The 17,746-nt window shown below is 34.9% G+C and overlaps 2 protein-coding genes across 2 annotated transcripts in view; both read right to left on the bottom strand.

The window, feature by feature from the left end:
- LOC117621955 (ankyrin repeat-containing protein ITN1-like) overlaps positions 1-3,676 on the bottom strand; it is a 5,770-nt gene extending 2,094 nt beyond the window's left edge. Inside the window, exon 1 of the mRNA XM_034352479.1 lies at positions 3,227-3,676. Coding sequence (XP_034208370.1) covers positions 3,227-3,676 — 450 coding nt within the window. The remainder of the gene's footprint in view (positions 1-3,226) is intronic.
- Positions 3,677-11,956: 8,280 nt separating this feature from the next.
- On the bottom strand, positions 11,957-14,630 carry LOC117621953. The gene is made up of 5 exons (XM_034352478.1): positions 14,402-14,630; positions 14,149-14,301; positions 13,642-13,749; positions 12,951-13,024; positions 11,957-12,732 (listed from the first exon to the last, which is right to left on the bottom strand). The coding sequence occupies exons 1-5, from the start codon at positions 14,628-14,630 to the stop codon at positions 12,121-12,123; spliced, it is 1,176 nt and encodes a 391-aa protein (XP_034208369.1). The 3' UTR covers positions 11,957-12,120.
- Between the last annotated feature and the right edge of the window lie 3,116 nt (positions 14,631-17,746).

Here is a 17,746-nt window from a genome sequence, read left to right as displayed (position 1 = left end):
AATAATAAAATCCTAATACAAGCGTATTGTGGTGGTAGTGGTGGAGGATATGTTTTGATAGCTTCCTAATCCTCAACTTTAGCCGTCAAAGTCTCGATGATTCCCTACAAAAAAAATAAATATGGTCAAATAACCACCAAAAAAAAAAAAAGGCATAATCTCCCCTAAAATTGTTATACCACAAATCCAACCCAAACTCCAATCCCTCCCCTTTACTCAACCCCAAAACCCACACAAACTCAAAATTAACTCAAAAAACACATATTAATGAAAAAAATTTAAAATTTGGAGAGAATATACCTTTTGGCAAGATTGAGAGTGAATGAGAATGAGAGGGAGAAGTGAGTGTGAGAGAATTAGAGAAGATAGTGATAGAGAGATGAGAGAGTGAGTGAGAGAGATGAGAGAGTGAGTGAGAGAGAGTGAGAGATAGTGAAGAGAGAGATGAGAGATTAAGTGAGAGGAGTGAGTGAGAGAAATGGTGGGATTTGGGGAGAGGGAAAGAGAAAGGAGAGGTAAGAGTAGAGAAAGGCATTGAGAAAATGGTGGAGTTATTTCAGTTTTAAAAACCGTATCACTTTGCGCGACGAAAAATAGTGTTGGTCGCACAGAGGTTTGCGCGACGAAAAATATTGGAATATTAATCGCGCAACCTTTTGCGCGACGAAACATATTGGTCGCGCAAAGTCTAAAAAAATTATTTAAAAAAAATAAAAATCCCCGCGTCCCATTTTTGGTACCCGCCAAAATTTTTAAATTTTTGCGCGACGAATAGAGGAATATTGGTCGCGCAAAGTCAAAAAAAATTATTTTAAAAAAAAAATCCCCGCGTCCCATTTTTGGTACCCGCCAAAATTTTTAAATTTTTGCGCGACGAATAGAGAATATTGGTCGCGCAAAGTCAAAAAAATTATTTAAAAAAAATAATCCCCGCGTCCCATTTTTGGTACCCGCCAAAATTTTTAAATTTTTGCGTGACGAATATAGTATTATTGGTCGCGCAAAGTCTAAAAAAATTGTTTAAAAAAAATAAAAATTCCCGCGCCCCATTTTTGGTACCCGCCAAAATTTTTACATTTTTGCGCGACGAAAAAAACATACTGGTCGCGCAAAGTCTAAAAAAATTCCCGCGTCCATTTTTGGTACCCGCCCAAATTTTTGCGAGACGAAAAAAATATATTGGTCGCGCAAAGTTTTGAGCGACAAAAAATATTGGTCGCGCAAAGTTTTGAGCAACAAAAAATATTGGTCGCGCAAAGTTTTGAGCGACAAAAAATATTGGTCGCGCAAAGTCTAAAATTTTTTTATTTTTTTAAAAAATCCCGCGTCCCATTTTTGGTACCCGTCCAAATTTTTAGAGTTTTGCGCGACAAACTGTTGATTGCGCAAACTTTTGAGAGACGAAAAATTGGTTCGTAACACAATATTTATAAAAATAATTGTTATGAATAATAAAATTAAAATTATTTTATTTTACAATTTAAAATATAAATAAGGTTAAAGCTGCTTAATAAATATATATACTATTCAATTTCTTAAGTGTTATGCGTACAAAATAAATAAATTTAAAGCTACTTAATAAATAAATATATATACACACACCATTCAACGATCCAACCGTCAGACTTATTTGTATATACTTCAAGATCGTATACCCTAAAAATCGCAAAAAACAAACATTCAGAGATCTAGTAACGGGACAAAACTTTTCGATGGTTATAAATGAAAAATTACGATTTAACGGTTATTTTAACTACGATTTTGATGATTTTTTTTACAGCTACACTCCTTGACCATATATGAATACAATGACTGAATTTGATCTTCAATTTAAAATATTTACACTAGTGGATACCACAAAATCTTATGTTATATCTAACGAACTTATAAATAACCTCTTAATTGTTAGTGAATATATTGTTTTGATGGCATATGCATTCACCAAAACTAGTTTCAACGATCCAACCGTCAAACTTGTTTGTTTATACTTTGAGATCATATACGCCAAAAATCGGAAAAAATAAACATTCAGAGATCAAGTAATGGGACAAAACTTTTCGACGGTTCTAATGAAAAATCACGATTTAACGGTTATTTTAACTCCGATTTTGATGATTTTTTTTACAGCTACACTCCTTGACCCTATATGAATACAATGACTGAATTTGATCTTCAATTTAAAATATTTACACTAGTGGATACCACAAAATCTTATGTTATATTTAATGAAAGTATAAATAAACTCTTAATTGTTAGTGAATATATTGTTTTGATGGCATATGCATTCACCAAAACTAGTTTCAACGATCCAACCGTCAAACTTGTTTGTTTATACTTCGAGATCATATACGCCAAAAATCGGAAAAAAATAAACATTCAGAGATCAAGTAATGGGACAAAACTTTTCGACGGTTATAATGAAAAATCACGATTTAACGGTTATGTTAACTCCGATTTTGATGATTTTTTACAGCTACACTCCTTGACCCTATATGAATACAATGAACTAATTCGATCGTCAATTTAAAAAATATATTTTCTAACAAAAACCCAATCTGAACAACAATAATATATTTTTCTAACAAAAATCCGATCCGATCTAAAATAATAAATTTAAAGCTACTTAATAAATATATATACTGTTTAATTTCTTAAGTGTTATATGCATACAAAATAAAAAACAAAAATAAATTAGTTTAGGCGACGAAATGTTTGGATTACGTCATGCAAAGATTTTAAAATATATATATTTTATTTTTATAAGGACTTTGCGCGACGAAGTTACTGTTTCGTCGCGCAAAGTCACTTTGAGCGACGATGTATTGTTGTTGCGCAAAGCTACTTTGCGCGACGAAACAATAACTTCGTCGCGCAAAATTTGGTCGCGCAAGACTCTGAGCGACGATGTATTGTCGTCGCGCAAAAGTTCGTCGCGCAAAGTCACTTTGAGCGACGATGTATAGTCGTCGCGCAAAAGTTTGTCGCGCAAAGTGACTTTGCACTACGAATTGTTTTTCGTCGCGCAAAATGTGGTCGCGCAATACTTTGAGCGACGAAGTTTTTTTTTTGTCACGCAAAGTGACTTTGTGCGACGAATAATTTTTCGTCGCGCAAAGGGTTTTTTTTACTAGTGACAGGAACATATTTAAGTCACCGCTAGTAAAGAGGAGAGCTAAAGTGCAGCACAAACAGAAGGGTATTTATACCTACCAAATCGGCTTTTCACCACACACGGAGACATAACTACACCGGCATAGGCAAGGTCCTCCAGAGTTTCCAGTGGAGAGGCAGAATAGAGATACTGAGACATTGCTACCCTTCCTTCTATAGTCGCCAAGACAAATGGAATTGCAATTTCATCATTGTTAAAACGAATGCTAAGTAATTTCTTGTTCTTTTCAACCATGAACTTAACTATTTGATGGGAATCTCCTCGATGTAATAAAGCTAAATGTAGAGCTGTTCGACCAATAGAGTCTAGTATTTCTAAGTCTTCCTCGCTCATTAGCTGCACCAACTCTTTTGCAATTTCAAACCTCCCGTTTGAGACTAAGAAATGAAGAGCTGTCCCATTGTCGAATTGTTCAAAGGTCGCATTTAGTTTCTCAGGATGTTGCCTAACACACTCCATGGCAGCATCCCAATCATTGTCTAACAAAGTTTGGAAGAAAGGCATGTACAAGTCATTGGCATCGCCTTCAGGTCCTACGAAAGTTTATGATTTAATATTACAGATCTTTTTTATTTGGATTTAGCATATGTGTTAAACTATGATTTGTGAAAAAGTTTGTCAAACAGTGTTTCTTTTAACTAATATTGACTAGAAGTCTCTATGAGAATTAAGACACAATAAGTTTAAACTGATGAAGGAAATACAACCATACGTTTATACTAGGGTTTTGATCGAAATAGTCCCTGAACTTATGTACGAGTTTTATTTTAGTCATTCAATTAAATTTTTCACTCCATTGGTCCATCAACTTTCTCTTTAGTGTCAAATTAGTCACACCAGTCAAGTTTTATCAAATTTACCATCAAATTGAGGGGTAAAACCAACAGTTTGGGCACTAATCTCCTAAATCCACCAACTCAACTCTGTAACGAACATTTCCCTCCATAAGCCATTACTCTCTCCCCAAAATTGAAACTCTATTCCATAAGAGAAACGTCTTATGAAGGGAAATGTTTGGTACAAAGATGGAATGGTCGTTTTAGAGGATATTAGAGCACAAATTGACAATTTTACCCCTTAATTTGATGGAGGGACAAATTTAACACAAAAGAGAGAGTTGGAGGACCAATGGATTGAAAAATTTAGTTAGAGGACCAAAATGGAACTCGAGCATAAATTCAGGGACCATTTCTATTTTAAAAAAAAACCATTTTATATATTTGCCAGAAATTTATGCCATATGTCCTACACTCAATCAAAAAATTTGTTAGCAATCATACACATACAAGTAAACACTTAAAAATTCAATTACGAATGCATAAAACACCCACGATATGAATATTCTACCTATTGTGATGGAAGAAAAATGCAATATAGTTTTACTCAGCCTTGTGCACAGTGAAATAATGTTTACTACTGCAGCTGTACCATCATAAAAATAAAAAAAATGAAAATATAGTAACCGTTATCGAACCATACATATATACAGATGCCTCGTGCGTTTCGTGATGTGTCCACCATTTTGTCAGTCATTTAGGTGTAAAACATGCATGCTTGTTTTGACTACGTAACTAGAGCTGGCTTTAGATTTTCGGCCAAAGATTCCCAGGCAGCTTTGGCGGTCTTAGTGCCCAAGATTAAAGGGTAATTAGCAGACCCGCAATAATTCTGGATTAGAATTAAAGCCTTGGCATCTTTCTTCCTCCAAGCCTTAAACTCAGCTTCACCATCTTCTGATTTAGGAGGTTGAGTGGATCTTCAGCTAACAAGTAGAGTTTAACCCCGGAAACTCCAATCTTCATAGTTAAGCTGGTTAAGAACTGGGGGATTAGGGATTGCACTAGTGACAGTTGTAGCTGCCATGTTCAATCTGCCAATTGACCCATGGTGGCATTATATCAATCGAGCATATACGTTAGAACAAACAAGAAAAAGAAAATTAAACACACACACTCACAGATTGAGTTGGAACAGAAGGACATAATTTGTTTCCATTCAACTATTTTTGGGACTTAGGCCAAAAAGATTATTGTTGGCAAGTGTTGTATAAAAAAGGAAGGTGTGCGTATCAAAAATAAATTTTTTTTAGTGTCAAACAAAAAAGAAATATAAAAATGTTGCAGATGTTGCTCAAATTCAATTGAAATACAAGCGTGAATCATCTTGTTTCGGTTACAGCCAAATCTACAGGTTGTATGTTAGTATACATCGTAAAGCACCAGATTGAAGCCTTAGTCTAAATATCTTGTGCCCAATGTGGAACCAGAAATTTTTCGAGGAGTGTGCTAAATTTTTTTTTTTTTTTTGGGGTATGGAAGATCTATATAAACAATGAGAACCAAATTTTATTTGGTACGCTAATTAATACAGTGAGAACCAAAAATAAAACATATATCATAATATATAAACAATAACATCTTAATTACATACCTCCATCTCTCTCTTTCTCAACTCTCTCGTGCAGCTAGGGTTTTTATTTTTATTTTTTTTAAGGATGGTTTCATTTTTCAAGGATCGGATAAATAAATAGAGAACACAAAAGGAAAGAAAGGGAGAGAATAAAGATGGTGGAGAGAAAGAGGAACAAGAAAAGAGAGAGAAGAAATAAAAAGAAAAGAGAAAGGAGAGAGAAGAAAGAAATGACAAGGAAGAAACATAAAGAAAAGAAGAAAAATGAGAGAGAAGACAAAAATGACAAAGAAGAAACAGAAAAGAGAAAAGATAAAGGGGAAGGGATGAGGAACTCATTTTCGAGAAGAAGGAAGGAAGGAACAATAATCATGTCAGAGGGAATATATGTCTTTTGATCTATTAGAGTTTGTTTTTCTTTGGTTTAATTAGTATATTATTGCAATGATTCCACAATCACAGTAGTCTAAAGAAATTTATTTGGGTTACTTAAGAGAAAAAAAAAACATACATACATGCCCGTAAAACACGAGTGGAGAAACAAAAAAAAAAAAATATAGACCTTCTTGTAAAAGAAGTGGAAGAGACCTGATAAGAGAGTAAATCTTATTACGCAACTTAAGAAAGAATTTGAGTTTTATTATTATTAATCGTCATAAATTCTATTGACGTGAGTCTCCTAATTAATCAACGAGATTTATTTCCTTGATTAATTTTCCTATTCTATATAGTGGACAAATCATTGTATAATTAGGAGATACTATCCTAATTGATTACTGTATCTATTTCCCTTGTAAAGCACTCATGTAAACTCCTATATATACCTCCTTATGGAGAAGAATAAAACCTAACCCAAAGTATTCAAACCAAATTCATATTTTAGCATGGTATCAGAGCAATCGATCCTAGGTTGTCTCTAAACCCTTATATCAAATTTCTCATATTCAAATCCAAAACACAATATCAAATTCCTCATATTTTTCCCCAAATCCAAATCCCTCAAATCTAAAGTCCTCAAATCCTCTTATCAAAATCCCCCTCAAATCTTATACACATACCTCTCAAATCCAATTCCTACATAAACTTCGTACATCAAATTCCTCAAATCAAAATTCCTCATATTCTCATATCACATCTTACTTCCGCTGCGATGTCAGGAACCCCTACAATTCTCCCCCTTATTGCAGACTCACAGCAGCATGCGGTCGATCTTGCTAACCTGGCTACGCAGACTCGTGCTTCTATCGCCACCATCAAAGGTTCTACTTTTCATACGTTCTCTCAAAAATTCGCTTGGATTATCGACTCGGGTGCGAGGGTTATTTATTTATTCATTCATTTTAAAGGATGATTTTCATTTTTCAAGGATCGTATAAATAAATAGAGAAGATAAAAAGAAAGAAAGAGAGAGAATAAACATGGCGGAGAGAAAGAGGAACAAGAAAAGAGAGAAGAAATAAAAAGAAAAGAGAGAGAAGAAAGAAATGACAAGGAAGAAACATAAAGAAAAGAAGAAAAATGAGAGAGAAGACAAAAATGACAAAGAAGAAACAGAAAAGAGAAAAGATAAAGGGAAAGGAATGAGGAACTCATTTTCGAGAGAAAGGAAGGAAGGAAGAAAGGAACAATAATCATGTCAGAGGGAATAATTGTCGTTTGATCTATTAGCGTTTGTTTTTCTTTGATTTAATATATTATTGCAATGATTCCACAATCACAGTAGTCTAAAGAAATTTGTTTGGGTTACTTAAGGAAAAAAAAATACATACATACATGCCAGTAAAACACGAGTGGAGAAAGGAAAAAAAACATATAGACCTTATCGTAAAAGAAGTGGAAGAGACCTCATAAGAGAGTAAATCTTATTAGAGCATCCACAATTATGCTCTCTATTTTTTAGTTAAAATTTAGCTAAAAGCAGTAGAAAGCTATTTTAGGAGCTCTCTATAAAATCCCAACTCCAAGCATACTCCCTAGTTTAAAGAGTCATAAATGTTTTTAATAAATTTTAATTCAATTTTTGAATAAAGTGTAGACACAAAAGCAATAATAAAAAATAGTTGGCATTAAATAAATACTTAAAATTGTTAGCAAGATCCGAGTTTAATTAGGATATTTATTTCCTAGTTTATTAGGATTATATTTCTTTCCTTCTGTACAGATATTGTGTAATTAGAATTTTATCTTGTTTCCTAGTTTGACCCTACTAGGGTTACATCCTTGTATTATAAATACCTTATTTTGGAGAATGAAATACAACCTGAAAAATATTCTACCAATATTGTTTGACTTGGTATCAGGTCCAACTTTTCTGGTGACATGTGTGTTGTGCCCACTCGTGTTCTATCCTTATATTTTTCTCTCTACATGTGCCGTGTGTGCCCTCCTAGACTTGTATGTTGTGTTGTAGTGTTCGTGTCATTCCTGTATTCGTGCATCTGCCGTATTTATGCCTTTGTTGTGTTTCGCTGTATACTCTACTGTGTTCGTGCATGTCTTCGTGCATCTGTCGTATTTGTGCCTCTGCTGTGTTCTGTTGTATACTCTGAAGTGATCTGTTGAGTTTCTGCTGTAATCATGGGTGATAACTCCATTGTTGGTGTTGTTGCTGCAGCCTCTGCAAATTTGTGTGTTTCTGATTCTATTCCAGGTTTTAGCTCCAATACTTGGATAATTCACACTGGTGCTTCTGATCATATTACTTATGACACTAAATTTTTTGATGAGTTGTCTAGTAACACCTGTGACCCATACATAACTAGTACTAATGGCTTGCCTTCTCCAATTACTGGTGAATGCACAATCTCTCTCACTCCTACTCTGTCATTCTCTAGTGCGTTACTAGTTCCCAGTATCCATTGTAACTTGTTATCTGTTGATTGATTATTTGATACACTTAATACTTCTGCTACTTTCTATCCTACACAATGCTCTTTTCAGGAAGTCGAGATGATTGGGCAAGGTAAGCGGATAAGGGGTTATATTATTTGACATTGCCTTCTGCACCAGTTCGTGATTGTGTTATTAATACTCTTCAAAGTTGCAGTGTCAAAGACAAAGAGCAAATTTGGTTATGGTATCCATCTTTATTTGTCTACTTTAAGCGTCTATTTCCATCTTTATTCCGCTCTTGTGATGAGTCCAGTTTTAAGTGTGAGACATGTATTTTGGCCAAGAGTCATCGCACTGTGTTCCCTTTGAGTGACAGTAAAGCTGTAAAGCCTTTTGATTTTGTGCATTCTGATATGTGGGGTCCAGCTCGCGTTGCTTCGAACGGATTTCATTGGTTTGTCACATTTATTAATGATTGTACTCGACTCACGTGGGTTTTCTTGTTGAAAAATAAACATGATGTTGCTTTCATCCTTCCAGAGTTTTTTACTATGATGTCTACTCAGTTTCATGCTCGGGTCAAAGTATTCCGGACTGATACTGGAGGCGAATATGTGAATACCACTTTGACATCTTTCTTCCTTTCTCAAGGTATTATTCCCCAAACGATAACCCCATTTACTCCTCAGCAGAATGTGTGTCTGAACGTAAGAATCGTCAGTTACTTGAAGTTGCCCACTCCCTTATGTTGGAAATGTATGTTCCCCATCATCTTTGGGGGCATGCTGTTTTATGTATTGCCTACTTGATTAATCGTACTCCTAGCCAGGTTCTTGATTTCAAGACTTCGCATGATGTGTTTGGTGACCATGTTTCCTCTGTCTCAGTCTTCAAGTTGCCCCATAAAGTTTTTGGTTGTGTTGCTTATGTTCATGTCTACTCTCATCAACAAAATAAACTTGATTATTGTGCTCTGCGATATGTCTTTATTGGTTACTCTTCTACTCAGAAGGGTCATAAGTGCTATCATCCACCTACCCAGAAGGTGCATGTTACTTTAGAAGTGATTTTCCATGAAGAAGTCTCCTATTATGTCTCTCCTTCCTCTCCAATTGAGGGGGAAAAGAGGAGTGAATTGGAGAGTCTTAGATTGAGAATGAAGTGTTTGAAGATACTGCTCTCGGGAAGGAAACGACCTGTCGCACTGAAGCAAGTGACCGGTCGCCTATATCTGAAGATAAAACTTGTGGTCTCTGCGAAGAAACGATTGATCGCTCTTTGGAACTCGACCGATCGCCCATATTTGGAGATGAAGCGGGTGCTCTCGGTGTCGAAACAATTGATCACATTGAAGCAGGTGACTAGTCACCTGTATATGAAAATAATGACAATGATTCTTGTATGGATGAGTTCAATGCAATACCCCATATGCCCTACCAGTGCCCCAATCTACTTGTGATAGTGAATCAAGTGAGGTAATTTCTAATGATCTATATGTGTCAAATGATCAGTTACCCCCACGAACCAGACGTGGGAAACCTAAATTACAATATTCTCCTTATATACATGCCAAGCCTAAATATCATATTAGCCATTATGTGTCAACTCATCGTTTGTCTAACTCATATGCATCATATTTGTGTCAATTATCTAGTGTATGTGTGCCAACTAAGCTGCAGGATGCTTTATCTAACCCCAAATGGATGGATGCCATGAATATTGAAATAGATGCCTTAAACAAGAATAAAACATGGGATTTAGTTCCTTTGCCACGAGGGAAGAAAGTTATTGGATGCAGATGAGTGTTTACTTTGAAGCATAAAGCTGATGGTTCCATTGACAGTTATAAGGCTAGATTGATAGCAAAGGGTTATACTCAGACCTATAGAGTGGATTATTTGGAGATCTTTACTCCAGTAGCAAAACTCAATACTGTGCGTGTACTATTGTCCATAGTTGCTAACTGCGATTAGCCCTTAATACAATTTGATGTCAAAAATGTGTTTCTACATGGTGACCTCAAAGAGGAGATTTAATTGGATCTCTTTCATGGTATTCCTGTAACCTCTAAGGAAGGTGTTGTGTGTAAGTTGCGGAAGTCTTATATGGATTGAAAGAGTCTCCAAGAGTGTAGTTTGGGAGATTTGCAGCATTTATGAAGAAATTTGGGTATGTGCAGAGTAACTCATACCATACTTTGTTTCTATAGCGTCATAAATCTAAATTGACAGCTTTAATTATTTATGTTGATGATATGATTGTGATTGGAGATGATCAAGCAGAAATGCAAAATCTTTAGAATTCTAGCTTTCGAGTTTGAGATGAAGTCATTGGATGATTTGAAGTACTTTCTTGGGATTGAAGTTGCCAGACCTAAACATGGTATCTTTCTGTTTAAAAGAAAGTATATTCTGGATTTACTTGCAAAAACTGGAATGTTGGATTGTAAACCAATTGATACCCCTAGTGAACAGAATCATAAGTTGGGGTTGTATCCTGATCAAGTCCCTAACAATAAAGAGCGTTATCAACGACGTATGGGGAAATTGATTTATTTATCTCATACACGTTCTGATATTGCAAATGCAGTGAGTGTAGTGAGTCAATTTATGCATTCTCCTAGTGAAGATCATATGGGTGCTATGATGCGCATTTTGAGGTATCTGAAAGTAACTCCTAAAAATAGGTTAATGTTTTGCAAGTATGGTCATTCAGATGTGGAAGGGTATATGGATGCTGATTGGGTTGGTTCAGTCACTAATAGACGTTCTACGTCTAGATATTTCACATTTGTTGGTGGTAATCTTGTTACTTGGTGGAGTAAAAAGCAAAAAGTGGTGTCTAGGTCTAGTGCCTAGGCCGAGTACCGTGGTATGGCTCAAGCTGTGTGCGAGTTACTATGGTTGAGAAGATGGTTGAGAGATCTTGGGTTTGGACCCCAGAAACCCATGGATTTGTATTGTGATAATAAAGCTGCAATTATATTGAGTTCAACTTCCAATTAGTCTAACCTAATTTACTTCACAAAATACTTTAACTACTCTAATTATATAAACAAGAAATTAAACACGTAGCATACTCACGTAAACATGAAAGGGATTTTTGAAAGAATGATTTAATTAACAACGAAATTAAAAGACAAAATAAGAAGAAAGTCACGAAACACAAGGATGAGAAATTCAAATTGATAAAAGCACTAGGACAATGAATTCACCACTAGTAATCCGATCTAGCCTCCTATTCACCTACCTATTAACTAACAATTTGATGTCGCCGCTTAGTTTTCCTTCTTCATGAATTGCCTATGGTATTTAGGCTAACTCATACATTCCTACATGCAATTCGCCTAAGGTATTTAGGTCAAATATCAACACATAGAAACTCATTAAGATCAATGAAAACCGCGAACAAGCATGTAAACCCTAAGAGTATGGTATTTACCCTAGACGAATTACAAATCCTAATCACAAGTCTGAAACATTTCAATAGAAATCACAACATATTGTCTTTTCTTTACATAATTCATAAAACATTCAAACAAAGTTAATTATAAGGATGGTATTATTTGAACGAAATAGATATATGGAAACACACGCGTACATTGTGTTTTCTTTACGTGTTTCATAAAAATTTCTTAAAAGTGACAAAGCCAAAGACGAACATCACATGAGATCAAAAGACAAACATCACACCGCATAATCAGGATTTTATTCCCAAGCTCTGCATTTCTTGTCAAATATTCCTCTTCCATAGGTAAACATGAAAATGTCAAGAAAGAGGGGGAACTGCATCCACACAAACGAGGCGATTGGAACGCGGGCAAGCAAACTGATTGGAATAGATACCCATGATTCTCCCTCAAGCATAATAAAAAGAGCTGAAGAAAAAGCAACCATCATGGCGGCGATAGATAAAAAAAGGGTGAAAAGGCCTAATAGCATTTTTGTGGGCAAAGACCTGAGGAAATCGTCTTCTGCATAACGTGATGTAAGAATTCCCAAGAATATCATCACTGATGTCGTCGAAGAAAGGAGTGATATAGAATCTGAAATAAGAAAAACCCTAAAGAACTTCTTTCTTAAGAAGATGGGAAAACCTGTATCTTGATTGTTTCCACTAGGAACTGTAAATGCCGCAGCAAACATATTGGTAACAATGAGGGCACCTACGACTGTGCAAGAAGTTGTTGTCCCTTTCATTGACTCTTCTCCTTCCTTCACCAATTTTTTGTGGTTCTTGGTGAATAGTTCTCGTGCTGTTATTTGCTCGGTCTTATTTCTTACTTCCAAGTGCTGGGGGTGTAAAATACGCTCCACCTCCTACATTTCATTAAGAAAACTCACATTACATATATAGTCTATATGGATTGTTGAAGAATATACGAGTCCCACATCGGAAACCTAACAAAATAGAAAGTCCCATATAATAAATGGTTCCACTCCTAATAACATCGATGCCTTTCTGAAATCTTTACAGGGATATGTAACAAAGTAACTGTCTAAGGTTACATTTATGTAATAAAGTGAGAAAATCTGACCTTAAACCATTGTAGCTCTCTTTGCATTTGCAAAGCTGCACCTTGAATATGATTAAGATGTGCAGATAAACTCCCTGCTGCATGTAGGATAGAATTGTTAAATTTATCTGCCGTCGAAACGATAGCATTCCTCACATATTCACTGAGCCCATATATAAGACTAAAAACTTTTTCTTGACGACATTCAACGGCGTAATGAAATATTGATCTGTCGCTTTCATCCCCCATCGTTAGTGGGATTCTATGATTCGCCTTACGCATCTCCTTAATGAACTCCACTTGTCCTCGTTCTACAGCTCGAAAGATTGCCTTTTGCACGAAGGCAGTTTGCTTCGAGTCAAGGTTTCTACGTGTTGCCACGTCACACACGAGCGGTAGAATTTGAAGAATTCGGTCATGGTGCAATCTTATTTCATGCAAGTCATGGATTCCTAGGTTAACAGTAAAAACAATATTAATCTACAACGTATTATAAAAGTGAGAATTAAACCAAGAATCAATAATGTGGATGGATGTAGCTAAGAGTACCTAACAGTTTGAGAAGATTCTTAACAACTCCTTGGAAGAAACCCGTAACTGCATTCCGAAATCCGTACCATTAAACTTTGCCTTACTGTACATGTGCTTTTTTAAATATAAAATATAACAAAGGATGCAATATATTGAAACCAAGGAGAAAATGGTAACGTACCTGAGGAAATGAGATCCCTTGGATTTCTTTTGTCATCTTCTAGTTCTTCAAAATTTACACAAACATCAGAGTTGATAGGAGCAGGTTGAGGTTGTTGTACGTGTATATCTAAAGAGGAAGCAGCACAAACCAATCAATACATTTTCCTACTTGTCTGAAGTAGTATTGTTCTATTTCTATTTAACGATATATATGTGAATTCAGACACTGTATTTTGTGAACAACGAAAGCTAATGAATATGCCGACTTGCACTCCTTCATATATACATAATAAATCAAGTCAGAAGGAAACAGAAAAAATAGAAACCTCTTGTAAGGTTCATTTCGTATTAATGTAATTAATATCTTTCTTTTTTTTTCAGTCTCAATTCAATTATCCTTGCAATACAAAATAAATCAAATCAGACATATATATTTAGTTGGTACATCTCACTATATATAACTTTAACATGAAAAAATTAGTTTGATATTACGAAGAGAAAAGAGAAGATAATACAAAATACTAACTGTTATAGATCCAGCGTTGCCAAAATCTGAGTGGAACCCCACTTGAAAATGCGAAACGTGAACCAGCCAATGCATATAGAGGGGAGCGATCCGTCGCGTAAGTTTCAGTAAGGGCCAATTTTGGGCACTTCTGAAGTAAATCCCATCCAATATCTGTAGTATAGTTGGTTCATCATAAAAACAGCCACAAATCAACATGTACTATAATTGGTTATTTATATATATATATATTTGAAAATGATGTCAAAATTACCAAATTTATTTATCTGGAAAAAGCACTCGGTAATAAGTTGAGCACCATCGCGGCCACTATTGTCTTGAGTCAAAACATGGATTGGAGTAAGAGAATAGAGAAAGCGAGCTATTTCCCAATGGCCCAAGGTATAAGCGACTAAAACTGGAGTAATATCATTTGCGTTGGTAAAACGCATGGTAACTAAACTCTGGTTCTTTTTAACCATTTTGGCAACTATTGGGGCCATTCCTTTTTGCAAAGCATAGAAAAAAGCTGTGAAACCAAGGTCATCTTCAATTTCCAAGTCCGGTTCTGTCATCAGCTTCAACAACTCTTCCACAATGTGTAACTGCTTCCTCTCAATTGCCTCGTGAAGAGCTGTCCCACCGCTTGATGAACCTCTATGTGTTAGTGCCTCGGGGTGTCGATCAATAAACTCCTTTGCAGCATTCCAATCACCACGCTTCAAACTATCGTACAAAGGAGCATAATTCACATCGCTCTCATCATTATTATTATGCCCTGTTTCTTAGCAAACATAAAAATAAAAATTATGCCATCCTGTTTAAATTAAATATATAAAAACATATTTCTATAAAATAAAACAAAAAGACCCCTTTCCCGTTCTTATTTTGACAAAGAGATATATGTGGCATCAGTTTCACAGCTAGACTTTACTTGCGTACCTGTGGTATGTCTCTATTACTTAATAATTTCTCCCACATATACAATAACAAATAAACTTGACAAGAATAAATGAAAAACACCACCCCAATAAATTAAGGGAGCTGATTTTTACACTCCCTTTTGCTTTTTAATACTTTTTAATCAATTTTGTTTTTGTTTTTTGTTCTTTCTCTTTCCTATTCTACCTTTACCCTACAATTCTCTTTAATAAACATGTACAATCACTTACTAATATTATGAAAGAATAAAAATCTGAGACTATTATGCATACATTGCTTTCTGCATATCTAAGCTCCTAATGACAGTTTGGTTAGTAGCATTCTTTGGTTTTGCTACCATATTTATATGTTAGCCCATAAAAATTATTATCTATTAACTACAACAAAGATAAATAGTACATACTTGGTAAAAAAACTAAGAATTTGGGGTACAAATACTTACATTTCTATCCATTTTCCTTTTTCTAATATTAATTAAAAAGTATTAAAAAGCAAAAGGGAGTGTAAGTGGAGAAAATAAAAGTGAGAAAATCACCTCCCTTTAATACCCAGATATATACTCTCAAACTAAAAAGAAAAAGAATGCTACACCCAAAAAATTAAAATTAAACAAATATCGCGCAATATTATATATTATTATACCTATTTTGTGAGCACGGTTGACTGGAGAATGAAAACTAGTAAACAACAATAAAAGAAGAACAGAAGGCAACAGAAAATAAAAGAAGAAAAGAATCCAACAAACAAACCTCAAAATTCAAAACTGAAAAAACCCACCATAGAAATAAAACCAGCAATATACATGCAGTAATTAAGGAGTCCATAAAATTAATTGCTGCTGGAGAGTAAAACGGGCATTATGAAATTTTGAGGATGAGACCCAAAACAATCATCAGTTGCGGAGCCATGATTTTATTTTTATATGTAGGAGGATAACATATAAATATATTTATAAAAAAAAATTAAATCTTTCAACCTTAACACCATGCATGAAAAAGAAAATATAAAGTCCAGTATGATTATACCTTCTTCAGAATCAGAAGGCTTCAGCTTTTCAGCCAACACATCCCAGGCAGCTTTGGCTGTGGTAATGCCCTTGATTATAGGGTAAGTATCATCCCCGCAACACGTCCGGATTGCAAGTAAAGCCTTCGCATTATTCTTCCTCCAAGCCCTAAACTCAGCCTCACCATCTTCTGGTGTTGGTGGTTCAGTGGCTGCTTCCACAACGTCCCAAACATCTTTAGCTAGCAGGTACACTTTCACCTGGAAACTCCAATCTTCATAGTTATGACGGTTAAGAAGTTGAAGATTAGCAATCGGGGAAACTGTAGCCGCCATGTTCAATCTGCGGAGCTAGTAAATTCCCCTACTTTTTTATTTTATTTTTATGAGACAATATAGAGAAATCATTAACAACAGGGACAATTACAAGAATTGAACAACACAAAATCCCCTACACATGAAGGATTCCAGCCAAATCTAAGAATACACTTCAAACCACATGGGACAAACATAATAACAAGAAAAACAGCCTATTAGAAGCCACTGAAAAACAGCCTATTAAAAGCGATAAGGACTTGAATTAAACTTGAATTTAAAGACAACTGAAATTAAATTGCAAGAAAGTAAGCTTACAATAGGAAATGAAGAATTTTGATAATCTAAAATGCTTGAAAGATAAAATCCTAGACTAGGAATTGAAAGATGCACGATAAAAAGATAGATTTTGTGTGTTGAGTCAGAGGTCCTCTTTTCTTCTTCTAACAACCTATTTATAGAACTTTCTTCAGCTAATGGGTTTGGCCATTAAATGGCTAGAAATAACTCTTCCTTGAAAATCTTTCCAATATTAATGTAATCTGAAGCTCGGATGATGCCCCTCTGGCATGTGTGAACATAGTAATTAAAGACATTTACCAAAAAAGTAACGTAGTAAAGTTCCAGTGCAGGAAATTTCGTCGAGTTTAGAGCATCTTCAATGCTTTGGTGTAAATAATAAGCACACTTCAAAGATTGTTGCGCTCATGACACTTCCTTTTATTTGTTTAGCATTTTTATAAAGAAAACACTGATTTTTAAAATATATAATTACGAAAACGAAAAAATTAAACTTAATTTAAGATATAAATATAATTATATTATATTATTTTTCTCTAAAAATATATAAAATATTAAATGGGCTTAAAACAAGCTAGCCCGTTAAGAATCCAAGTTATCGTGTACCACCATTAATTACAGATACCATTACCATTTTGAAAGATTTTTTTTATTATTTTTAATTATTGTATAAGGAGAAACTAAGGACCTTTCAGTCGTTTAATTTTAGTGTAAATTGAATATAGATGAAGCTCTAAATTTAGTGTAAATTGGGAGACAAAAAAGTTTGGGACCGACACTAGAAGAAGCCAGAGAACATTTAATTTTGTGTGTGTTAGATCAAAATGCCTAATTTGTTTTGAAGAACCTTCATCTTTTTTTGAGGTTGCTTCAAGCTTTCTCCATCTCGAGCCTCTACTTTATTCCTATTTCTTTTACTTTTTCTTTGTTGGGTGTCTTCATCTTTCACGAAAACAATAGGCTCTCTTTAATTCTCAACATTGCTGCAAGAGAAAGCAAAGGAAATCCAAAGAACCATTCCTTTCTTATAGGCTCTTTGGAACGCCAGTCCCTTTCA

The sequence above is a fragment of the Prunus dulcis genome, chromosome 3 (assembly GCF_902201215.1).
Source record: "Prunus dulcis chromosome 3, ALMONDv2, whole genome shotgun sequence".
Lineage (NCBI taxonomy): Eukaryota > Viridiplantae > Streptophyta > Magnoliopsida > Rosales > Rosaceae > Prunus > Prunus dulcis.
The sequence above is the reverse complement of the archived record's forward strand: the minus strand, read 5'-3'. Positions and strand labels throughout refer to the sequence as shown.